Raw genomic sequence first — 16,733 nt, 5'->3', positions numbered from 1 at the left:
TGAACCACAACCACCCTAGCTTGCTTGCTTGCTTGCTTGCTTGCTTCCTTCCTTCCTTCCTTCCTTCTTTCCTTTCTTTCTTAAAAGATTTTATTATTAGCCGGCAGTGGTGGGGAATGCCTTTAAGCCCAGCACTCGGGAGGGAGAGGCAGGAGGATTTCTGAGTTTGAGGCCAGCCTGGTGTACAGAGTGAGTTCCAGGACAGCCAGGGCTACACAGATAAACCCTGTCTCGAAAAACCAAAAAAAAAAAAAAAAAAAAAAAAAGAAAGAAAGAAAGAAAGAAAGAAAAAATGATTTTATTATGTATACAGTGTTCTGCCTGCAGGTATGCTTGCAAGCCAGAAGAGGGCACCAGATCTCAGTATAGATGGCGATCAGCCATCATGCAGTGTTTGGGAATTGCACTCATTGGAACAGCAGTCATTTTGCTAACCAATGAGCTATCACCACAGTCCCCACCTTAGCTTTTGTTTCAAATTTAACAAAAACTGTTTTTAAGTTTTATATGTCTTTAAGTTTAATGCTAGTCATGGGATGAAGCGACTGTCACTGTCCTATTCTAGAGAACAACAAGAAAACAAGCAGCTTCTTAGGAGAGGACCTCACCTCTGCTTCCATCCTCATTCATTTACTGAGTGGTCCTAGGATGCTTTTCTGTCCTTTAGCCTTAGCTGACCTAGAGAGCTGAACCCCACTTTCCTGACAGCCTGAGCACCGAGGCCACAACTTGATGCTTGTTAATCTTCCTTCTAGGTCCTGACTCTTGATCCAGGAACCATACGCATGAAGCCAAAGGAGCATGTTGCAGGGATCCATCCCCATGGCTTTCTGCATGCTCTTGACAACAGAATATCCTTTTCCCCAGACTCCGTTCTGGAACCAAGCCTGTCTAGTCACTCTGACACTGACTCGTTTTCACAAGCAAGTCATAATCCTTCTCAGGTGTCTGTGTTCTCCAAGCATCCTTCAGCCACGAGAGCATCACCTGTGGACACTTGGAAAAACCATGCATTCCAAAGGGAAAGTAGGACCAGCTCCACCATCCCTTCATGCTACACCATCACTAGCAACGATATCTCAGTCAAAACTGTAGACGAAGAGAACACTGTCACAGTGGCCTCAGTCAGTCAGTCCCAGCTTCCAGGTACAGCCAACAGTGTCCCAGAATGCATTTCATTGGCTTCCCTGGAAGATCCTGTGATGTTGTCTAAGTATGTATTTCAGCAACTGGTTTATAATGTTACTAGACTTGTGATGTCTGATTGAATGGTGAAAGTGATTTCTATTGGACCACAGCAATATAAAAATCTTAATGAAAGAAATAGAACTAATGTGTCTTTTTTTTTTTTTTTAACTATTGACAGCTTTGTTGAAGTGAAAGATAAGATAGTGACAAAGACTGGGTATGGTGGCACATGCCTATAATGCCAGTACTTGGGGGGGGCAGAGGCAGGTGGATCTCTGTGAGTTCCTGGCCAGCCTGGTCTATATTCTGAGTTGTAGGCCAGCCAGGGCTACACAGATAGGCCCTATTTCAAAATCAAAGACAAAGGTGCTGACAAAGGCATCTAGTAAGTGGGAGCTAACAGAGTGCTTCTGTGTCTAGAACACATGGCACATGTGCTGTGTTTCCTGGGGTGGATGGAGGAACAGGCTGTACTCGGGCTAGGAGAATGACTGTGGTGTGTGTGTCCAATGCTCTTCTCATCACTGTGACCAGATGCCCGGCTGTAACGTCTTAATGAGGAAGGGTTTACCATGGCTCACAGTTGGAGGGTATACAGTTGTCCATCATGGTGAAAAGGCCTGGTGGCTGGGTGGTGGGCCTGAGACAGCTGCTCCCTCCCAGGGTTCCTGCAGTCAGGAAGTACAGAGAGACAAAGTTGGCGCTCAGTGTGCTTTATCCTCTTTGTCCTTTTTATTTAGTCTGGGACCCCTTCCCATGGATTGGTGCTCCTCCCCTGCCCCCACATTCAGGGCAGGTCAGTTAAACTTCTCTGAAAACACACCCGACAGACACACCTCTGTGTCTCCTAGGTGATTTCTCTCAAGTTGACAGTGAAGATTAACTGCCACAGGTCCACCCCTTTCCGTTGACTCTGAAACCCATGGCTTGACTCATGAGGGCTAGAGGATGCACGGTCCTGAGAGCATCTTTCCTTCTTACTGACAGGATCAGGCAGAACCTCAAGGAGAAGCATGCCCGACACGTGGCCGACCTTCGTGCTTATTATGAGTCGGAGATAAGTAGTCTGAAACAGAAACTAGAGGCCAAAGACATCTCTGCCGTTGAAGAGTGGAAGAAGAAAAATGAAATTCTTGTGGACAGGTGAGACTCCCAGAGAGCTAATATTTCTCCATCTTGGGTAGATTTCTGCCATAGAGCCTATCATTGTGTGGAAGACACTTGAAGTGTATATACTTTGCATTTGAAAATTTAACACAGAGACATGTAGACCAGGAGATATCTAAGGATGCGAGTGATTCTTTTTAAAGATGTGAACTTAACTTCATTAATTCTCCCTTATAGCCGACACAAAGCCATGCCTTCTATGTGGATAAATCTCTGAACCAAGTGGAGCTAGCAGATGCAGAGTAATATCCCTTGTGGGGTAGTTAATACTGTGGAGTTCTTGGAAAAGCAAGAATCCTGGAATGTGGGCTGGTGAGATGGCTAAACAGGGGACATGCTTCCCACGAAGCTGGTGACCTGAGCTTGATCCCTGGGACTCAACATGGTAGAGGGAGAGGACTGGCTTTACGTTGTCCTCTGACCTCTGTATACACTCCATGCATACGTACGCGAGCGCGCGCACACACACATGCACACAGACATGCACACAAAATAAGTTTGGGACTTTGGGGCCGGAGAGTGTATGTGTAGCTCATTGGTAGACTATTGGGCTTAGTGTCATGAGGCATTGTGTTTGAACCCTAGCTTTATAGAAGAAGAAAAGGAATGGAAAGAAAGAGAAAGAGAATGGACCAACAGGGGATAATGTTATGGGGAGCTCTCACAGTGTGTAGGCAATTGAAAGTCAGGCTGACTGGGACAGCACTCTAGCATTCATGGACCTACTTCGCTGTGGCCTTGAGTGTCCAGAACAATGGGCTTCTAAGGGCAGAGACCTCCTCCAGGCAGTTCCTCCAGGCTGCTGCAGAGTAAGCAGTTTGAAGCAGCAGTTTTAACAGACGCAAAGATAAGTGTTAGCTGGAGGAGGATCCGCACAGCAAGCAGTTTTAATAAAGGCTAAGATAAGTTAGCTAGCATATCCTGACCTTTGATTCCTAGAAGAGAGTTGGATAGTTTTCCATGGAACTTTCTATCAAGGAGGGCGAATTCTAATTAAACCTGGAAACAGCCTCAGCAAGAATAAAAGATGGAGGAACCTCTGCACTGTCTTTCCCCATTTTAATCTGGTACCCTCTTCTGGACTATGCATACCTATACTCACCCCCTCCCTCCCTCTCCCCCTCTATCCTCCCTTCCTTCCCCCCATCACACACACACACACACACACACACACACACCACACACACACAGATATTGTAAAAGAAAGATTGTGAAGCTGAATTTAAAGTGTTTAACATAGACCTGGCATGCAATCACTGTTAACCCATTCCTCATACAGTTTAATCATTAAACACCAAGTCAGATGATGGCTGAGTTTTGTGGACCTTGTTGACTGTCTTTGATAATTTTTTTAAAAGATTTATTTATTTATTTAATGTATGTGAGGACACTGTAGCTGTACAGATGGTTGTAAGCCTTCATTGGTTGTTGGGAATTGAATTTTTAGGACCTCTGCTTGCTCCGGTCGGCCCTGCTCACTCAGTCCCTGCTTACTCGGCCCAAATATTTATTTGTTATTATAAATAAGTACACTGTTGCTGTCTTCAGACACACCAGAAAAGGGCGTCAGATCTCATTATGGGTGGTTGTAAGCCACCATGTGGTTGCTGGGATTTGAACTCAGGACCTTCAGAAGAGCAGTCAGTGCTCTTACCTGCTGAGCCATCTCTCCAGCCTGGTCTTTGATAATTTGCAGAAGAATTCTTCTTTATAAGAATCATAATTTAGGGCTGGAGAGATGGCTCAGTGGTTAAGAGCAACAACTGCTCTTCCGAAGGTCCTGAGTTCAAATCCCAGCAACCACATGGTGGCTCACAACCACCCATAATGAGATCTGACGCCCTCTTTTAGTGCGTCTGAAGACAGCTACAGTGTACTTAGATATAATAATAAATAAATCTTAAAAAAAAGAATAATAATTTAGGGGCAGCAGTTAAGAGCATATACTTCTCTTCCAGAAGGATCTAAGTTCAATCCTAGCCCCCCTGTGAGGCAGCACACAGCTGCCTATACTTCTAGCTCCTGAGGATCTCCTGCCGCTGGCTTCTAGTGATATCTATACACACACATATGTGGCACACATATGTATATACATGATTAAAGATAAAATCAGTCTTATTTTAGATGGCTCAATAGTTAAGAGCATTGCCTGCTTTTTCAGACAACCCTGGTCTAACTTCCCACACTCTCATAGCAGCTGATAGCTGTCTGTAATTCCAGGCTCAGGAGATCCAGTGCACTCCCAGGCACTGCAGTACCTCTGTGGCGTGCAGACATCCACACAGGAAGATACCTGTGCACATGAGATAAATCTCAAAAGGATTAGTTAAAAAATAAAAGCATAAAAATGCAGTCTTGAAAAAGGGTTCGCACTTCAGGGCTGGGGAGATGGTTCAATTGGCCAAGTGGTTGCGTTGTAAGTGTGAGGCTGTGCAGTGTAAAGAAGAGCTGAGCATGGTGGTGCACTAGTAATTCCTGTGCGATGGGGGTGGGGACAAAAGGACACTGGGGGCTCACAGGCCAGCCACCCTAGAGTAGTTAGTTGGTGAGCCCCAGGCCAAAGAGAGACCCTTTCTCAGAGGAGGGGGGTGGCCATCCTGCAGATGACAGCTGAAATCCCTCCAGTTTCTTCACACATGTAGACGTTCAACAAAAAGAGCAGCGCATTAGCATTGAGTTAGAAATAGCTCAGAAAGGACTCTGTGCCCTGGCTTCAAATAGCCCAGCTCTTTACATTCCTCCCAGAAACTGTAACGCACACGTGTATGTCCAGGCAGAGTTTTCCATGTTAACACCAAGCCATTTTGTACAGTGTTCTTCTCTGTTTTAAAAATATAAAATTTAAATATCAAATTATGTAGAATGAATTCACTGTTTTAAGTGTGCAGTTAGGTGGCTGAAATCTGTTCACATTGTTGTTTGGCTATCCAGCTCCAGAATCGCTTTTGACTTGTAAAGCAAACTCTGGTAGCAAGCAGTACCTGATGCCAGGCCTGGCAACCTGAGCTTGATCTCTGGAAACTACATGGTGGAAGGAAAGAAGAGACTCCTGCCAGTTGTCTGCACACACACAGAGACACACACAGACACACAGACACACAGACACACACACACCAGCATATATTTACTCCATTCCCCATTGAATAAATAAGTAAATGAAAAAAAGGGGGAACCCCCCTGAAATTGTATCCTGGAGATGTAGCTCATTTGGTACAGTGCTTGCCTAGCACGTGTGAGGTACTAAGTTCAGTACCCAGCAGCCTCCCAGCCCGACCCAATGCAAATATATAAATGTTGGAAAAAGAAAAGTGAAAAACAGAGGCTGGCAAGATGGCTCAGCAGGTAAGAGAGCTGACTGAGTTCAAATCCCAGCAACCACATGGTGGCTCACAACCACCCATAATGAGATCTGACACCTTCTTCTGGTGCGTCTGAAGTCAGCTACAGTGACTTATGTATAATAATAAATAAATCTTTGGGCCGGAGCAAGCAGGGACTGAGCGAGTGGAGTTGACCAGAGACAGCGGGGGCCGACTGGAGCGAGCAGAGATCCTAAAAATTCAATTTTCAACAACTACATGAAGGCTTACAACCATCTGTACAGCTACAGTGTACTCAAATACATGAAATAAATAAATCTTAAAAAAAAAAAAGAGCCGGGCGTGGTGGCGCACGCCTTTAATCCCAGCACTCGGGAGGCAGAGGCAGGTGGATTTCTGAGTTCGAGGCCAGCCTGGTCTACAAAGTGAGTTCCAGGACAGCCAGAGCTATACAGAGAAACCCTGTCTCGAAACCCCCCCCCCCCAAAAAAAAAAAAAGAGAAAAAAAAAAAAAAAAGAAAAGAAAAGAAAAGTGAAAAACAAAAATCAATAATGAACTTAAGCCCTGTGCTTGTTAGGCGGTCATCTCCTCCCCACCGACTTTTCCCTGACCCCAGTCACCTCATTTCTCCGAGTGTCGGTGAACTTGCACAGTCTGCAAGTGAAGTGTTTGTCTTTCCTTTTTTTGGGGGGATGGGGTCCTTGGAATGGAAGCCTGGCTCCTGCAAAGGTTCGGTATGTGCTTTTTTGCTGACATACAGTGACAGACTTAGTTTGCTCAGCACATCCTCAAGACTGGGCCATGGCATCCGAATGTCCTCTGCTCTAGGCCTAGTCATCTTCATCATCACAAATGCCACATTTGGGTTTCTGCTGAAGGACACAGTGCCGTCCACCTTTCTTAGCACTGCTGTGGCTAGTTCAGTATCTCTGCACAGCCTAACGGTCTCACTTTTGTTCTCTGGTGCTGATTTTTTTTTTTTTTTTTTTTTTGGTTTTTCGAGACAGGGTTTCTCTGTATAGCTCTGGCTGTCCTGGAACTCACTCTGTAGACCAGGCTGGCCTCGAACTCAGAAATTCACCTGCCTGTGCCTCCCAAGTGCTGTGATTAAAGGCATGCGCCACCACTGCCCAGCTTGGTGCTGATAATTGACCTCAAGGTCTTGTGCTGTGTTCTAAAACCTTCCTCTTGTTATTTCCAAGGGATCTTTCTGATCCTTGCTTTACCCGTTTGCCTTTCGATACTAGACTATCCAGGATGTGCTTGTACGAAAGTGGTGTCTTGGGTGTTGGCTAACATTGAGGAGCCATAAACATTGCTTTATTCTACATATGGACAAGCTTTTTGGCTTTTTTTAATGCTCTTTGTTTTCTAACTGATCCTAAATTTCTGTTTCCTAGGTGTGGCCAGCTGGATAGTGCATTGAATGAAGCTACTAGTCGAGTGTGCACACTTGAGAAGAAGAACAACTTGCTAGAAATAGAAGTGGTACGTGCTTGTTTGAGGGGCCGGGTCTAGTGTATGATGTTTAAAATGTGTGGATCACGGCAGCTTCAGTCTTACTGACTGGGTGTGTAACCAGGAGCGCAGATGCTGGGTTTGTTGTTTGTTTGTTTGTTTGTTTGTTTTGTTTTTTAAGACAGGGCTTGTCTGTGTAGCCCTGGCTGTCCTGGAACTCGATCTGTAGACCAGGCTGGTCTTGAACTCAGAGATCCACCTGCCTCTGCCTCCCAAGTGCTGGGACTAAAGGTTTGTGGCACCACGCCTGGCTGTTTTATTCTTTATATAGTACCTTATAAGCAAAATTTTGGTGAAAAGTGCCTGTTTTGTTCTATACATTGTCTCTGCTTTAATGCCTGGTCCCCTTCTGGGTAGAATTCAGGTCCTTGCTAAGCTAGGCCAGTCTCTAGAAACTGAGTCACCCCAGCCTTTGTTGCTTTGTTTTAGTTGACTCCATCAAGGTGGTAAACTCCAGCACCAAGTTAGGAATTAGTATCTCTCTTGAATCTTAGTATCTTTTTTTTAAAGATTTTATTTATTATATGTAAGTACACTGTAGCTGTCTTCAGACACTCCAGAAGAGGGCGCCAGATCTCGTTACGGATGGTTGTGAGCCACCATGTGGTTGCTAGGATTTGAACTCTGGACCTTCAGAAGAGCAGTTGGGTGCTCTTACCCACTGAGCCATCTCACCAGCCCCGAATCTTAGTATCTTAGTATCTTACTTTCTGTTGTTTTGTTTAGAGATGGGTCTTGCTGTGCTATAGCTTAGAGTGGTCTTGGACTCGTGGGCTTAAGCAGTCTTTGCAGTTCAGTCTTTCTAACCAAGTGGATGGGGGCACGAGGTATTGGACCCAGCCTTAATCTTACATTTGACATCATCCTGTAGTCTAGCACCTATATGTATTCCAGATATAGTCATTGAATGAATGCTAACATGTGAAGTGCATTTTTAATTTTGTATTTTCATAGAGTATGGTTAAAAAGCCCCCGTCCTGGGCTGGAGAGATGGCTCAATGGTTAAGAGCACTGACTGCTCTTCAGAGGTCCTGAGTTCAAATCCCAGCAACCACACAGTGGCTCACAACCATCTGTAATGGGATCCGATGTCCTCTTCCCCATCCCCAGCATGTTAGTTTTGAGCAGTGTATTCTAGGACAGTTTCATAATTCCTCTGATGTTTGTGGTTATTTATTTCTTCATTGGAGTCATCTACAAACAGTCTCGTCTATGCGGGTCCTAGAATCATTGTATCCCTGTGTAGTTGTTTTCTGTGTCCACCTTTGGTTAACCTCGTGGCGTCGTTTCATCAGAGTAGTCCTTTCTAGTCTCTGTCCCGGGACACAACGAAATGTGTCATTCCCATCTGTATGTTTGGTTCTAATGCACATCATTTTTTAGCTAATACCAAGGTATCTTCACTTAGAGTGTTTTTTTTCTGTCTTTACTATGTAGAGTGACTTGAGAGAACGCTTCAATGCAGCCAGCAGTGCCTCCAAAGTTTTGCAGGAACGAATTGAAGAAATGAGGACAAGCAATAAGGAGAAAGATAACACCATCACTCGGCTAAAGTGTCGCCTGCAGGATCTGGAGGAAGCCTTCGAGAATGCTTACAAGCTCTCAGATGATAAGGAAGCGAGGCTGAGACAAGAAAACAAGATGTTTCAGGATGTAAGTCGCCAACCCAGGACTTCTCAGGCAGAAGCAGCTTAAGGGAGAAGGATCCTTGTCATGAAGGGGAAGCCATGGCTACAGGCAGGGAGAGGGTGGTGGCAGGAGCAGGGGTCTGCGTGGTCACATGACAGTCACATTTAGCCTCAAGGCCCAGCCCTTGTGGCCCACTTCCTCTGGGAAGTCTCCACAACCTTCCTGAGCAGTGCCAATAGCTTGGGGACCAAGTGCTCAAATGAAGCCTGTAGGGCCCGTTGCCCATTCAAGCCATAGCTGGCCGAAGGTAGTGCGTAAGCTAGTGTACTCTCGGGCTGGTGAGATGGTTCAGTGGGTAAGAGCACCCGACTGCTCTTCCGAAGGTCCAGAGTTCAAATCCCAGCAACCACATGGTGGCTCACAACCATCTGTAACAAGATCTGACGCCCTCTTCTGGATTGTCTGAAGACAGCGACAGTGTACTTACATATAATAAATAAATAAATAAATAAATCTTAAAAAAAAAAAAAAAAAGCTAGTGTACTCTCTGAAGCTGTGATGACTTTCCTGGGCACATTTTGGTCTAAGCCTTAGATACTAAAGTAACTGCCTGCTCGTGTCTCCACATACCCTCTCGATGGAAGCTGTCCCAGGAAGCTTCATCCTGCAGCAGCAGAAAGCCGGCTGTAAGAGGCTGGCTCAGCTCCCTCCCTCTTCTGTTTCTAGTGAGTCAATGTTGGAGCTGTCACAGCTGTGTCTGGCAGGATAAAATGATATAAGCCAGATTTAGAGCAGGGTTCTTTGTGAGAGAGGGTCTTGCCATGTAGCCCAGGCTGGCCTTGAACTCATGATCACCTGCCTCAGTCTCTTGAGGTTACAGGTGTTAACTTACAGGTGTTAACTTCCGTGCCTGGCTGTTTCTGTTGTTCTTGTGTGTTGCCACCTGCTCTTACCCCATTCCATTGCACAGATAGAGCCTAGGACCTTAATGTAAGTGTGTGTGTGTGTGTGTGTGTGTGTGTGTTTACTGTCTGGGGTGTGTCATAATTGTCCATTTGCTCTTCCCTGTCCCGGGTGTTGTGGATAGAGTCCAGGACATTGCAAGCTACACTGCCAATATAGCTGCATCTATGGCCCTTTAGAGCCAGTTTGATTTTTTTTTTTTTTTTTTTTTGGTTTTTGGAGGGAGGGTTTCTCTGTGTAGCCCTGGCTGTCCTGGAACTCACTCTGTAAACCAGGCTGCCCTTGAACTCAGAAATCCCCCTGCCTCTGCCTTCCAAGTGCTGGGATTAAAGGCGTGTGCCACTACTGCCCGTCTTTCTTTGTTTTTTGAGGCAGGGTTTCTCTGTATGGTCCCAGCAGTTCCCTGCCTCCAGAGTGCTGGGATTAAAGGCATGCACTGCCTAGCTTAGTTTGATTTTTTTTTTTTAAACCTTACTATGTATGCGGAGTGCAGGTGCACATGTGTGGAAATTAGAAGATGACTTTCCAAGGCTGGTTCTTCTATGGTGGCTTCTGAGGATTGAGCGCAGACCTGCCCATCAGAAGCTTGGGCCTCTAAAGCTGTTTGTGCAGCCCAGGTGTGAATTGTTTTTAAGATTTATTTATTTTTATTTTGAGTGTAGGAGTGTTTTGTGTGTGTGCATTTGTACTGTGTCCTTTCTTGGTATGTACAAAGGCCAAAAGAGAGTGTCAGATTTTATGTGGATTTAATTTCACTTAAAATTGGATTCATAGCCGGGCGTGGTGGCGCACGCCTTTAAGCCCAGCACTTGGGTGGCAGAGGCAGGCGGATTTCTGAGTTCGAGGCCAGCCTGGTCTACAAAGTGAGTTTCAGGACAGCCAGGGCTATACAGAGAAACCTTGTCTTGAAAAAAAAAATTGGATTCATAAAACATTGATACTGGATTTGGTTCAAGGTTGTCTGTTTTTTTTTTCACTTCATTTATTTGTATGTTTGTTTGTGTACGTGTGTGTGTCTACACACATATGTAGAGGTTAGAGGACAACTCTGACCTGGGTCCTGGGACTCAAACTCACCTTGTTGTCTAGGCAAGGGTCCTCATCTGCCTTCTTGCTGGCAACCATGTGGTTGCTGGGATTTGAACTCTGGACCTTTGGAAGAACAGTTGATGCACTGAGCCATCTCTCCAGCCCCGTATTTGAATTCTTAGGCTGTGGTATTTAAGTGATCTGAAATCATTTGGTCTTGCTGTCTTCCCAGTAGCCAGGGGCATGTTGTCACCTGGCTCCCTGAGTCTGAAAGGAAGCTGGACTGCTGGTGAGATCCTCTCATTGCCTGTGATAATCCCACAGGCTGCCGTTGTGCTCATCTGTTTGATCATGGCCTCTGTTGTGGGCAGTGGTCTTTTTCACTGGTTTGGTTCCTCTCTCTGGAAATGTTGGGGTCTTTGCCCCACCTGAAATGGTGCAGTGTGGTTCTGTGATCCCTGTTCTGTGGGGGCGTTCATGAGGCTGTTCACTCTGGGAGTTTCCTGTTTTATTAGTTTTTTTTTTTTCCTTTTTTTTTTTTTAATTTATTTTTTTATTAGGTATTTTCCTCGTTTACATTTTCAATGCTATCCCAAAAGTCCCCCATACCCACTCCCCCAATCCCCTACCCACCCACTCCCCCTTTTTGGCCCTGGCGTTCCCCTGTACTGGGGCATATAAAGTTTGCAAGTCCAATGGGTCTCTCTTTGCAGTGATGGCCGACTAGGCCATCTTTTGTTACATATGCAGCTAGAGTCAAGAGCTCCGGGGTACTGGTTAGTTCATATTGTTGTTCCACCTCTAGGGTTGCAGTTCCCTTTAGCTCCTTGGGTAATTTCTCTAGCTCCTCCATTGGGGGCCATGTGATCCATCCAATAGCTGACTGTGATCATCCACTTCTGTGTTTGCTAGGCCCCGGCATTTTTTTTGTTTTGTTTTTTGTTTCTTTCTGTTCTCTTCAGAATTCTTATTAGACATATGTTGGATTTCACATTGATTTTTAACTTTTAAACCTTTTTCTTATTTTAATTTTGTTTGTGGTTTTTTTTTTTTGTTTGTTTGTTTGCTTGTTTTTAAAAGACAGAGTCTCTATTATACAGTCCCTGGTTGTCCTGGAACTAACTGTATAATGGCCTCAAACCTACAGACATCTGCCTGCTTCTGTGTCCCAAGTGCTGGGATAAAAGGCATATACACACCCATTCCAGCGTTTTTTGTTTTTTTTTAAAGATTTATTTATTTATTATATGTAAGTACATTGAAGCTGTCTTCAGACACTCCAGAAGAGGGAGTCAGATCTTGTTACGGATGGTTGTGAGCCACCATGTGGTTGCTGGGATTTGAACTCTGGACCTTCGGAAGAGCAGTCGGGTTTTTCGAGACAGGGTTTTTCTGTATAGCCTTGGTTGTCCTGGAACTCACTTTGTAGACCAGGCTGGCCTTGAACTCAGAAATCCGCCTGCCTCTGCCTCCCAAGTGCTGGGATTAAAGGCGTGTGCCACCACGCCCGGCTCACATTCCAGCGTTTTAATAGATTGTATTTTTAAAAATGTGCACTGAAGTGTTTTGTCTGAGTGTATGTATGTGTATCACATGCATGCAATACCTTCAGAGGCCCGAAGAGGGTGGTTTATCTCCTGGAACTGGAGTTGTGAGCCACTGTATGGGTGCTGAGAATTGTACCTGGGTCCTCTGAAAGAACAACCAGTGCTCTTACCCAGCTATTTTTCTAGGCCTGGGTGTTTTTTTTAAAAAGCCCTCTCAAGGCAGCAACTCCCCTGAAATACTCTGTTCTATTCTAATGACTTCCCACCCCACCCACGTCCATCATTTTTTAAAACATACTTTTATTTTCGGCCCTGCCTTCTGTTCCTCTCATTTCCTTCTTGTGTTTTAATGTTAGGGCCTTTTCTATATGGAAAGGTGCATTATCTGTTAAAATTGACTTTTTCAAAGCTAACTAGAAAGTAGCTTCTCTGGGAACAGACCTTGAGTCCTCTGGAAGGGCAGTGAGTGCTCTTAATCACTGCACCATCTCTCAGAATTCCCTGTAACTCCAGTTCCTGGAGATACAGTGCCCTCCTTTAGCTTCTTCAGATATCTCTCCCCCTCCCCCTTCCCCCTCCCTCTCCCTCCCCCCCTCCCCTGCCCCACACACACATTAAAAAGAGAAAAAGGAGGTAGCTTTGTAACCCTGGGCAGGGTGGCTTACTGGTGGGCAGCATCTTTGGAATGGATGTGTGAATGAGGACAAGGGTTACCGAGCTGTCTTAGCTCCTGTAGCTCTGTTCTCTCGGGCATATCAGTCTGTAGAGACTGCCAGGCCTAGCACCCAGGGTCCAGTGTCAGGCAGAAGGGGGCAGGAAGGCTCTTAGGCAGGAGCTGTAACCTAAGCCCTCTTTTCCACGGTGTGTTTTCTATGTGTTTTCACTTATGCCTGGTAGCCTTGAGTGGCAGGTGGTTTGGGCAGTTATCTAGTGGCACAGGATGTGGCAGGGCCTGGAATTCCCTTGCCCATTTAGACGGGTTTCTGTTATTTTAAGAACCATTTGCATACTTTCTGCTGTAGCCATGTTTTGTCCTCATCTTGGGCCCTTCTGGGGCTCTCTCTGTGTAAGGTCCGACTGGCCTCAACTCTGCCATCCTCCTTCAGCCTCCTGAATGCTGGCATTCCAGGGCTGTACCACCATATGTATTTTTAAATAATGCTAGGTGGATGTTTTGGCTTTGTGTGTTTATTCTATAAATAAATGTAGGACAGTCTAATAAAAATTTAAATGACAGAACAAACACATTTTACTATTATGTTGAGGGCTCGTATTGCTGTTGTTTTGTTCTGCTTTTAAAATTGTTTCAGGGCTGGAGAGATGACTCAGTGGTTAAGAGCACTGACTGCTCTTCCAGAGGTCCCCAGTTCAATTCCCAGCACCCACATGATGGCTCACAACCATCTGCAATGGGGATCTGATGCCCTCTTCTGGTGTGTCTGAAGACAGCTACAGTGTACTCATATAAAATAAAAGAAATAAATCTTAGGAAAAAAAAAGAAGGAAGGTTTATTAAAAATAAATAAATAAATAAAATGAAATTGTTTGAGACATAAAAGGCTTTCAAGCATTCGATCAGGAGTCATCCTGTCCCCCTTTCCAGAACCATTGCTTCTCTGTTAGCTTTCCCTCCTGACCTTGGCAGTTGGAAGAGTGCTGTTCTTTGGCTCCCTCTCTAGCTCTGTGTGCAATTCTCTGTTTTCTTTGCAGCTCTTAGGAGAGTACGAATCCCTCGGCAAAGAACACGGGCGAGTAAAGGTAAGGGTCAGTCCGGGCTCTGCGTCGGGCTTTCCATAGGGAAATCTGGGCTCTGCGTTGGGCTTTCCATAGGGAAATCTGGGCTTTGCATCGGGCTTTCCATAGGTACTGGCTTGGGAAGCAAAAGGCCTGGCCCTTCTTCCCATTCTCCGTCGATAGCTGTTTGAAAGTCCATGTGTTTGCCCTTCCTCTGTGGATGTCTTTATGTTCAAATATCTGCCCTCCTTGGCTGACACGTTTGCTTGCGAGGTCTGTTAATGTACCAAGTACCATTGCGTGGCTGTTGCTTTTGATGTGGCTTGAGAAGAAACTGGGCAGAAGTTGATTGCATATACTCAGAAGCCTGTCTACTCTTTGTAAAGTTAGAATTCTCAAAGCAGTATTGTTTATGGAGTAGTACAAATCTATACATTCTCTCTGAATCCTTAACTGAGGCTCTGTTTGGAGTTACATATCTGGTCTCAGTGAGTCCCCACAGCAAAGCTGCACTCCGGCCAGTCAACTGAATGCAGTAGGGGACTGTGGATTTGTAAGGTTTGGGAACCCTCTGTAGCTACAGCTAAGACTGAGTTTGTCAGGCCTGCACATCACTGAAGGTTTTTGTCGTGCCGTTCTGCTAAGCTTTTCGTCACCTCTGGGCCTAACGCAGATCCCTCTTACTGTGAGCTTGCTTCTAATTAGGCAGGCAGTGCGCTGCATCTGTTAGTCCCTGGGAGAGGACAGTGTTATTGCTTCCCCCTGGAGTTGCCCAGATTGGTTCCCCAGCTTGGCTCGTGCCATCCTTGCTGAGTTCCATTGCAGTTAACAGCTGGCTGTTTAGCCTTACGTTTGCTTTATATTACACGTTTTGAAGTAAAAAGGTTCCATCTGTGAGCTTATCTCCAGTTATGTAAATTCTTTCTCCCCTTAGGATACATTAAACACAACTGAGAACAAATTGCTTGATGCACACACTCAGATTTCTGACTTGAAAAGGTAGGTGTCCTACAAATAAAAACTGCTAATTGTCCTTTGTGCTTGTATTGACAGTGAGGAAGAGAACTCTCTCAAGGACTTTCAAAGCCATTTGAGATCTAGTAGTATCGTAATCCTTGGGCATGTAAATGTGTTACATTTTAGCTTAGGACATTTTTAAATGATTAGAATATATTGGTGATTGAGTCTCAGGTACGTGCATTTCTCCAGACATTTTGCTTTGTTTTTTTTCAGCACAATGAAAAGTCTGATTGAAGTCTGATCATAAATGATCCATATTACAGATGATTAAAAACATCAAACTTAGGGCTAGAGAGGTGGCTTGGTGATTAAGAGCACACACCACTCTTCCAGAACCCCCAAGTTCAGTTCCCAGCACCATGGGAGGCGCACTGTAACCCCCTGAGTATGTACAAGTGCATACTCTTAAAACTAAATCCTTGGGCTGGAGAGATGGCTCAGTGGTTAAAAGCACCGACTGTTCTTCCAAAGGTCCTGAGTTCAAATCCCAGCAACCACATGGTGGCTCACAACCATCCGTAATGAGATCTGACATCCTCTTCTGGTGCATCTGAAGACAGCTACAGTGTACTTAGATATAATAATAATAAATAAACCTTAAAAAAACCAAAACTAAATCCTTTAATATTTATTTATTTATTTATATATATGAATACATCATAGCTGTCTTCTGGTAAGAAGAGGGCATCAGATCCCATTACAGATGGTTGTGAGCCACTGTGTGGTTGCTGGGATTTGAACTCAGGACCTCTGAAGAGCAGTCAGTGCTCTTAACCATTGAGCCATCTCTCCAGCCCAGGACGGGGGCTTTTTAACCATACTCTATGAAAATACAAAATTAAAAATGCACTTCACATGTTAGCATTCATTCAATGATTATGTCTGGAATACATATAGGTGCTAGACTACAGGATGATGTCAAATGTAAGATTAAGGCTGGATCCTTGCTTGGACCTTCTTGTTTAGCATCTTTGGGTCTGTGGGGTGTATCATGGGTATTGTATACTTTATGGTTAACATCCACTTGACAGTGAGTACATACCATGCATGCCATCTCTCCAGCCCCCAAAACTAAATTCTTTAAAAAAGGAAACTCTAAATTGGCCTCTGAGCATACCTTTTATAGTTGTGTTTGGGTCAAATCCAACCCCAGGGTTAGAGTCACTTTAATCTGAAGGATTTACACAGAAAAGAGCAGCAAGCAGTCTCGAGTTGCCACCTGCCTGATCCAGTTGCTCCTTACCACTGTTGGAGGGCATACCTGTCATGTTAGAGCTGTTCCTTCCCAGACCTGCCCGAATTCCTTCAGCTTTCCTGCTGTCCCCCATACAGTTTTAAAGAATGGAAAGAGGGACAGCGAGCCTTATGACTCCCCCAGATCCCACAAGGTGGCAGGAGAGAACCAACGCCGCAGAGTCAGTTAGCCTCTGACTTCCACATATCCACGCCTCAACACACACACATGCTGATTGAAATAAATAAATTAATAAATTTTACAAAAAGAAAAGGAAGGGTATTCTAACTAACTGGAAACACTTGAAGTTGGCTGGGGTAGTTATATTCTAGTGAGAAAACTGAAGGGAGCTTTTATTCTGAATGTAGTACAAATGAGATGGG

General features: G+C 44.9%; 1 protein-coding gene across 2 annotated transcripts in view; it reads left to right on the top strand.

The window, feature by feature from the left end:
- The window catches only part of Mphosph9 (M-phase phosphoprotein 9), an 82,188-nt gene that overhangs the window by 26,309 nt on the left and 39,146 nt on the right, over window positions 1–16,733 (top strand). For both annotated transcript variants that reach the window (XM_021163261.2, XM_021163264.2), the window contains 6 exons: window positions 756–1,213; window positions 2,176–2,331; window positions 7,077–7,164; window positions 8,632–8,847; window positions 14,073–14,120; window positions 15,031–15,095. In XM_021163261.2, the coding sequence (XP_021018920.1) occupies window positions 756–1,213; window positions 2,176–2,331; window positions 7,077–7,164; window positions 8,632–8,847; window positions 14,073–14,120; window positions 15,031–15,095 (1,031 nt within the window). The remainder of the gene's footprint in view (window positions 1–755; window positions 1,214–2,175; window positions 2,332–7,076; window positions 7,165–8,631; window positions 8,848–14,072; window positions 14,121–15,030; window positions 15,096–16,733) is intronic.

This window comes from Mus caroli, unplaced genomic scaffold (assembly GCF_978045245.1).
Source record: "Mus caroli unplaced genomic scaffold, Mus_caroli_1 scaffold_4, whole genome shotgun sequence".
NCBI lineage: Eukaryota > Metazoa > Chordata > Mammalia > Rodentia > Muridae > Mus > Mus caroli.
Note: the sequence above shows the minus strand (reverse complement) of the source record. Positions and strands in the feature narration are given on the sequence as shown.